This window comes from Sinocyclocheilus grahami, unplaced genomic scaffold (assembly GCF_001515645.1).
Source record: "Sinocyclocheilus grahami isolate Dianchi unplaced genomic scaffold, SAMN03320097.WGS_v1.1 scaffold1819.1, whole genome shotgun sequence".
NCBI lineage: Eukaryota > Metazoa > Chordata > Actinopteri > Cypriniformes > Cyprinidae > Sinocyclocheilus > Sinocyclocheilus grahami.
Window position 1 is genome coordinate 182,834 of NW_015506998.1, and position 9,053 is coordinate 191,886.

Consider the following 9,053-nt stretch of genomic DNA (forward strand, 5'->3'; position numbering starts at 1 on the left):
GAAAAAACACCAACAACATGTCGGCCGGCGACAGCCATGACGCCACTACCGGTGCGACTATAGTATAAATAGGTGCCGGGAGAACTTCTTCTTCACTGACTGTTTTGTTTGAAGCATGCATTTCCGTGGTAAGAGCGATCTCTATTCATATTGTTATGGCGAGCACTAGCAAAGCATTTAGAGCAGGGATCCTCAAATCTGTCCCACGAGATCCACTTTCCTGCAGAGTTTAGTTCTAACCCTAATCAAACACACCTTAGCAAGCTAATCAATGTCTTCAGGATCATAAGAAAATCACAGGTATGTGAGTTTGATCAGGGTTGGAGCTAAACTCTGCAGCGCATTGGCCCTCCAGGGCAAGATTTGAGGAACCCTGGTTTAGAGAATGTGTGCATCCGTGTTGTCATTGTTTAACATCTGATGACACACACGATCTATGCATTATTTGTTTGGGCGAAGAGCATGCACGCAATGTCATCGAGGGGGCAATCTGCGTGCACTGCGAGCGTTTTTCAATGAATAAGCTCCGCTCTAGTTTGTCTCTCTTTTCGAGGAAAGAGGGGCAGCCATCTGCTTCCCACGGTTCAGGACCCACCGCTGCTGAGGCACGGAGGAAAATGAGCTCATGGGGATCGCAGGTGGATCTGGCCGATGAGTTTAAAGAGGGGCTTTCTCTCTCATGCTCGTCGGCTGTGGACGAGAGTGAGCCGCTGGAGGATGATGTTATTTCATTAACATCGTCTGATTCAGGGGCCAGTGCTCTGCTGGGTTCAGCCCAGGAAGAGTAGGAAATGTCTGAGGAGGGCAAAGAAGCTGAGGCTGAGCCTTCCCAATCCTCCTGCTCTGCGTATGATGAGCTCTTGGAAGTTATGGATTGTGCCACGGCGAGGCTTGACTTGCCGTGGAAGCGGGCAAAGAAAGTGACGTTGCGAGGTCGTCTCGATGAGCGTTATCTTTCTGGCCATAACCCTCCAGCTCAGGTGAGCCTTCCTTTCTTCCTGATCTCCATACAGAGATCGAGAATGAATGGAAGAGGCCATTTTCCTCATGCATCCATCGATTCCAGCATACGAGTTATGCCAACATCGAGGCGATGCGCGAAAACGGCTATGAGAAGATGCCCCCTGTAGAAGAGATGCTGGCCAGCTATTTCTCTATGGATGAGACATCCTCTCTTAAGACTCCCTCCTTGCCATCTAAGCCCTTTCAGGGTACATCTCGCTTGAATGGCAGGTCATACGCAGCAGCAGGTCAGGTTGCCGCTTCGTTGCACACGATGGCGGTGCTCCAGGCATATCAGGCTGACCTGCTGAAAGACCTGGATAAAGGCAATGGCCTTTCTCCTGATGAGGTAGCTGAGTTGCGCCGCACCATAGATCTTGCACGCCGTGCTACTAAGCAGGCCGCCTCTGCTATGGGCAGGTCCATGGCGGCTATGGTAGTGACGGAGAGACATCTGTGGGTGAACCTGGCAGATATCGGGAAGAAAGAGAGGGGCTTTCTTCTCAATGCTCCGGTTTCGCCTTCCAAACTTTTTGGTACCTCCGTTGAGACAGTGGTTCAGGGAGGCGAAGTCGCGCTCAGCAGTTCCTTCAGCATATGCAGGGCATGCAGTAGCCTCTGTGTGACAGGCCAAGACTTAGTATGATTCTAGGCTCTTGGTCATATTCCCTTAAAGGAATCTATTCCTGATTCCAAGCCTTGAGCTCTACCCCGGGCTCAGGAGTTCTGGCCCTAATAGGTACAATTTTGGGGTATGTAGCCTAAGCCTTTGGCCATAGGGGATAATGTCACTGACAGACATCTTAACATCCCAGGGGCGACTCCCATGGCTATGGTAGAGTTGGTACTTAGTGCTCGCCATGGTTTCTGGCATGCACTCCCCTCAGCATGGTGGCATGGGTTTACCGTTCCCCATAGCAACCCCTAGAGGATGCAGTTCGAAGTTCCCTTGAAAGGGAATGTCTCAGGTTACGAATGTAACCATGGTTCCCTGAGTAGGGAACGAGACACTGCGTCCTCTAGGTTTCCCGCCATGCTTTGGACGCAAGCTTCAGACGAAGAAGTGGATGATGTGTTCTCCCGGCGCCTATATATACTATAGTCGCACCGGTAGTGACGTCATGGTTCAGACACGGGGTCATGACGAGGCGTTCCCCATAGCGACCCCTAGAGGACGCAGTGTCTCGGGAAGGAGGCGCTGCGTCCTTTGGGTTCCCCGCCATGCTTTGGACGCAAGCTTCAGACGAAGAAGTGGATGATGTGTTCTCCCGGCGCCTATATATACTATAGTCGCACCGGTAGTGACGTCATGGTTCAGACACGGGGTCATGACGAGGCGTTCCCCATAGCGACCCCTAGAGGACGCAGTGTCTCATTCCCTACTCAGGGAACCATGGTTACATACGTAACCTGAGACGTTTTTTTTTATTATTTTTTAAATTTATTTTAGGATGCAGATGACTTTGAAACGCTCCCCTCACCATTGAGGGTTATTGTGAGCATGGTGCTTTCTTTCGAGCGTTTGCATTATCTCCCTTCTGAGGAGTTCCTCGCTCCATGGGCTGTTCTCATGGTAGTGTTTAGCAGTGCTCCCATTTATCAAAGGGTTGCCTATGAGCACGCTACTCCTTCCTGAATTCGGAGTTCTCCTCTCATGTGAGAGTTGAGTTCTCTGTTTTCCCAGAGCACCTGAAACCAGCAGTATCAGGCGAACTAGGCCCTTCCTAGTTTTTTGGCTAGCTTGCTTTTTTAAATTTATTTTAGGATGCAGATGACTTTGAAACGCTTTGCTTTTCAACTCACTTTTTAGGCCCTCACTACTCAAATTCAACAGTATGCACCTTTTACAATTTAAATTTAAATTTGGTCTTTGTCATGACAAAGTATATATTTTATAATTTAATATTTTTCTTTTTTCATGTTTCTATATTCATGATTTCATATTTGAAAAAAAACATAAGTTTCTCAGCATTATTATATATTTAACTCATAATGATAGGAATACCAGTGTGTGTGTGTGTGTGTGTGTGTGGCATCATGATGGGAAGGCAGATGGTCTCTTCATAAGGGATGTCTGGTCCAGATGGCCAGTGTGTCTGTGTGAGTAGTGGTGGTCCAGTGACTTACAACACATGCAAACGCTGAAGTGCATAATAATCAAATGTGTAACTGCACACAAATCTTCTGATCTGCCCTTCTCACTCTGCATCTCGACATGGTCTTGTGGTCTAGACGGGAAGGCCTTTGTTCACTAGTGTTTCACCACTGGATATAAAGAAGGAGCAGCCAGTGAAACACAACTAAAGGACGAACTAAAACATCAACGTATTCAAATACTCCGGTGGATCAGAATCATCTGAGAAGGATGAGCGGCACACGGTTAGCGCTTCTCTGTCTCATGGGCCCCCTGCTGGTTCGGGGCCAGAATGACACAGAGCCCATCATGCTGGAAGGGAAATGTTTAGTAGTTTGCGACTCCACTCCAACCACAGAACCTGCCGGGAATGCTTTGGGAATGTCAGTGCGCTCCGGAAGCGACCGCATCGCCTTCTCGGCTGTGCGGAACAACAACCACGAACCATCTGAGATGAGCAACCACACCATGACCATATACTTCGACCAGGTAATGAAGCATTGGATATGTGACCGCTCCTTCCTTTAGCTGCTTTATCAGCAGCGCACTAGCCGACAAGTGCTGAAAGACATCAGAGGGTCCTGGTTTCCATGTGTCTTTTTGTATTTCATCAAAGGTTCTGGTAAACGTTGGGAGTCATTTCGATCCAGCACGGAGTGTTTTCCAGGCTCCTAGAAAAGGAGTGTACAGCTTCAGTTTCAATGTGGTGAAAGTTTATAACAGACAAACTATACAGGTGAGTCAAAAGATCCATTCAGGGTACCATTCATGAACACTTGCGCAGGAAAAAGATCTGTTGTTTTATGAATACTTATTGTCTTTTAAATATTTTCTGAATGTTTAAAGAATAGTTCAGCCAAAAATGTGCTCCCCCTCAGGCCATCCGAGATTAGGATGAGTTTGTTTCTTCGTCAGGTTTGGAGAAATGTAGCATTGCATCAGTGTCTCAGCAATGGATGCTCTGCAGTGAATGGGTGCCGTCAGAATGAGAGTCCAAACATCTGATAAAAACATCACAATAATCCACAGCAGTCCAGTCCATCAGTTAACATCTGGAGAAGACAAAAGCTGAAACAAATCCAGCATTAAGACATTTTTAACTAAAATACGAGTCTTTAATTCATCATAACGCTTCCTCCAGTGAAAAAGTGTTCTGGTCTGAATCCGGAGAGAAATCTGCACAGATCAAGCAGCATTTAAACAGCTCTAAACAAATATATGGCTGGATTTTGATGTGCGAATGGACTTTTTCACTGGAGGAAGCGTTATTATGGATTATGGACTCATAACTGATGGACTGGAGTGCTGTGGATTACTTGTGCATTATTGTGATGTTTTTATCAGCTGTTTGGACTCTCGTTCTGACGGCACCCATTCACTGCAGAGCATCCATTGCTGAGACACTGATGCAATGCTACATTTCTACAAATCTGATGAAGAAACAAACTCATCCTGATCTGGGATGCCCTCAGAGTGAGCACATTTACAGCACATTCGCATTTTTGAGTGAACTATTCCTTTAATTGTCTTTTTAAATCTTTTGTAGTGACAAATGAGACGTACCTACTAATGAAAACTGCTTGGATCAGCAGTTCCCAACTGGCTTTGCTTCTCAGCGAGCCAACACTGCACAATAATTGTTCATTGCTCAAATGGCCGTAAAATTCTATTGAAAATAATATTACAATATTATAAGAAGTCCCTATTTTCTGACTCCGTGCAGGTGAGCCTGGTGTTGAACGGTTGGCCGGTGGTCTCGGCCTTCGCCGGTGATCAGGATGTGACGCGTGAAGCAGCGACCAACGCCGGTCTGATTACGATGGAGAGAGGAGACAAGGCCTGCCTCAAACTGGAGAGAGGAAACCTGATGGGTGGCTGGAAATACTCCACCTTCTCTGGCTTCCTGGTTTTTCCCTTATAGAAAGAAGTTCATGCAGAAAACAGGCATTGATAGAAAGAACATATTCAGCAGAAGGACGTGTTTGTACGAGAAAGAGTTCATAAGTGTTCAGACAATGATGGTTCTTCTGTTCATGCTGGGCTTCTTTCTCTGCATCTTTTCTTTATGCATGAAGCTGTTGCTGAGGTCAGGGATGCATGTTCTATGGCACTTTCCACTAAAAAGGAGTTCAAAAATGTTCATTTTTTAACAAAGTGTCAGTGAACGATGCTAAACCTTCAGATTTTGGTGATCAATAACCTCAGGATGTCAAATTAAATATATAATAAATGTTGTTTTCATTCTGAATTTGCTCATTTTGCAATCCTGTAACCTAAATTTTGGACGTTTTTGACATTTTCAATTAACTTAAATTAAGATTCAAATTAAATAGGCAAAATTTATCCACTTAAAATAAATAAATAAATGACTAGAATTAACTAAAAAACCTGGAAGGGGAAACAAGGAAACACACAAAAAAGTGAAACTCCTGCAGGTTGTACACAATAAATCCAGATAAATATTACATTTTTGGTGATTAAACATCAATTACAAATATTTTTACTACAAAGCATATATCAATTCAGCAGATTTTGCCACAAAAATGGCAATGATTTTAATTGTTCGATGCAGGCAAGAAATGTGTGATGCCTGAGGTTGAAAAGGACAAAAAAATAAAAATAAAAATCACAAACTGATGTTTAAAACAAATACATCTAACTGTACAATAAAATGATGAAGTCTTAAAGCATGAATGATTCTAGAATGGCACTTCCTTTGTTTTAAACAACAAACAAAAGGATATATATTTATAATATCAGTCATTACATCATAATTGATCATTACATAAATAATTATCGATCATCCTTATTGGCCAAAATTTATATTAACTACATAAAACATCTTTTTTTAGTACTATCATTTTTTCATGTATTCATCAATTTTGAGATTTTTCTCATATGTATTCTTTCAGGCTAGTGGCTAGTTGGCACTTCCTTTGTTTTAAACAACAAACAAAAGGATATATATTTATAATATCAGTCATTACATCATAATTGATCATTACATAAATAATTATCGATCATCCTTATTGGCCAAAATGTATATTAACTACATAAAACATCTTTTTTTTAGTACTATCATTTTTTCATGTATTCATCAATTTTGAGATTTTTCTCATATGTATTCTTTCAGGCTAGTGGCTAGTATACCATCCAAAAATACACATTATAAGTGTTTATCTTATTTCACTTCATCTGCTTGCATCTGTGGATTTCAATTACAGTACATATCTTCAAAAGAGTTGTTTTATTCTCTAAATGAGTTTGTTTCTCCAAATCAGTAACACTTACAGACACCAAACTTAGCAGTTTTATTCATATCTATATTCTGAGGGATTTTACTGAGGGGTTTGTTCTTTTGTCATTTGCCTGGTTTTATACAACATGTTATTCCTATTGGTAAATTGGCCTATTTGTTTTTTGTCTGTTGACAGTATTTTCTGATTTATGGAGTAATAAAAAGAGAAATCCAGAATCCCCTCTGGAAAAACCTTTAACTACAATAGTATGCAAACAAAATCAAACAAGACTTTTAAAGTGTGTAGATTCATGTTCTGGAAATCTATGCAAATTAGTGCATGTCTTATTATGAATAAATATTTAATTATTTGAATATTTAAACAATGTTTCAGAAAACTAGTAATACAAAACAATTGTCTTACTTTACTGTGATTACTCAACAAGGGAAGTGTGTTGAAAACTACTAGTTACTATTTCTTATCTTGTTCACCTGTAACACGACTCCTGATTCATCTGGTTTCATTCTGCCAGAAGGTCAGAGTGTAAATGGACACAAGTGGCTGCAGAGTCTATTTATCATCATTATCTGCCATCTGTTGTTCTGGCTACAGACGTCAGAGCCAAAAAACACTTCAACAGCAGGTCTGAAAGCCAATGTACACGCTCTTCTCTGGCTTCAAATATTCGTGGTGTGAATCATACGAAAACATACAATTTTACAAAAAAAGGAAGCCTTAAAGAGGTAGCTCTGAAGATATTTAGAATAATGTTGGTAACTAGCCATTGACTTACATAGTATGGAAATAAAATACTATGGCTATCGTCGACTGTCTGGTTGCCAACATCCTTCAAAATATCTTCTTTTGAGTTTAGCAGAAGAAAGAAACTCAAACAGGTTTGGAACAACTTGAGTGAGTCATTTGTTTGAGTCATTTTTCGGGGGACTGTCCCTTTAAGGTCCATCCCTAACTTCTCTTCAGCACCAGTAAAAAAAGTTACGAATTCCCAAGATTGCGTTGAGTTGTCTCAAAATGACTAGTTCAGAAATACACAGCGCAGCTTTAACAAGCACAGCAAAAATGCACTTCTGTCAGGACCACTATCGTCAAAGATGATTGACAATTAGCATACAGTTTGGATTGGCGGTATGGTTCTGTTCTGGGCAAGAACTCCCTGCGCCTCCATGCAGCCTAGCATAAGAGCAGGGAGAGCAGCGATAACCCCCCCAGGGTAAACAGAACAGAACTAACAAATGTATTGCAGATATTGTTAAAGTTCAATCATTTTATGTACACATTTTAGAATTAGTCTGATTCAAGGAGAATCAGAAGGCTGAATCCTGACTGACAGAGGAGGAGCTGAGGATGGAGGAGTGTAATTAGCTATTGAGCAATGCGAAACCGGCTCATAATACTGAGGGACCTTATATGAATGCTTAGATGGGTGTCGTATTCCCATAGGTAGATGGGGATCAGCTGAAGGTCAGCTGATGCGAGCTTGACTAACGTGACCTGCCAGAACTAACGCTACGCTTGATTTGTGTATAAAATAGCATATTAAATGCTAGTCTAAATGCCTTTTCCGACCTGACGATGGTTTTGAAGGGAACTACCATCAGTTATTTCTGCATCCACCCACTCATTCCACGGCATTTTGTCCAGATCACTGGGAGAGATGCGACACATGCTGACCATACAGATCCGTGCCCGTTAGATTCCGGTGGGACAGATGGAGAGGTGGGATTGGGAAGGTTATGGCGCCAGATTCCCGCATGAACTGTCATTCCTGATTAGCACAATGGATCCTCCGCGCCACATGATTCACAATGTCATATTCGTCCTTTATGTGGGTTTCTTTCAGTGTTTGTGGGCTAATGAATTCACTGCAGACAGACTCACAGCCACACCATGTTTCCTGCAAATCATGTGTCTTTTAATTACAAACCACACCTCTTTTAAGACAACGTGACCACGTGAAACATTGATTCATCAGTGACACTAGGCAAAGTAACTTGTTCAGTTGGTTCCAGCTTTCATTAGATACTGATGTTTTTGACATTTGTAGTCACTGGATTAGACTGTTCTGGTCCCTCTGCAACAAATAGATCATCATTACTACATGGATTTGATTCAGCAGCTACAGCTCTGAATACCTCTGGGTGAATCCTTCTCAAATTACGTCTATTTCATCTGAAGAGCTGACCACTTGGTGACTGCACACTGTAAGAACGTGGCTCCTCTCTCTTATGGTGCTTACGGTGCACTTTTGGGGGTTTTCCACTGGGTACAGTACCTGGTACTTTTTTTTAGTACCACCTCGGTTGAGGTTCCAAGCACTGTTGCCAACTCTCGCGAGACAAATAAGCAACCGCAGCTTCAAAAACAAGCCCAATATTTTTTTAGAATTTATTATCATCAATATTATTTATTATCAATTATTTATTACTAATAAATGAGCCCGCAACATATTAAACTGAAACTACCCTTTTATCTGAAAAGCAAAAACATAAGTTATTTTATAAAAATCAGCAAACTGCAACAAAGCAGGAACAAAACTCATCTCCAATCACCAGTGAGCAGAATAGGATTGGAGAGATGGAAAAGGAGAAAAACACAAGAGCTTCAAAGGGGAACTGTAACATAGCCACATATTTATAGCCTACTAAAATATTGGCTAT

The 9,053-nt window shown here is 42.0% G+C and overlaps 1 protein-coding gene across 1 annotated transcript; it reads left to right on the forward strand.

The window, feature by feature from the left end:
- Nucleotides 1–3,134: 3,134 nt before the first annotated feature.
- LOC107572838 (cerebellin-1-like) lies at nt 3,135–5,478 on the forward strand. Its single transcript, XM_016259270.1, has 3 exons — nt 3,135–3,625; nt 3,753–3,872; nt 4,860–5,478. Exons 1-3 carry the CDS (start codon nt 3,368–3,370, stop codon nt 5,055–5,057), a joined length of 576 nt encoding a protein of 191 aa, XP_016114756.1. The 5' UTR covers nt 3,135–3,367; the 3' UTR covers nt 5,058–5,478.
- The last annotated feature ends 3,575 nt before the right edge of the window (nt 5,479–9,053 follow it).

Bases quoted from the DNA above. Each gene is read 5' to 3' on its own strand.
- LOC107572838 (XM_016259270.1), top strand. From the start codon at position 3,368: ATGAGCGGCACACGGTTAGCGCTTCTCTGTCTCATGGGCCCCCTGCTG. The intron at 3,626-3,752 runs GTAATGAAGCAT...ATTTCATCAAAG, and splicing joins TGACCATATACTTCGACCAG to GTTCTGGTAAACGTTGGGAG. The intron at 3,873-4,859 runs GTGAGTCAAAAG...GACTCCGTGCAG, and splicing joins ATAACAGACAAACTATACAG to GTGAGCCTGGTGTTGAACGG.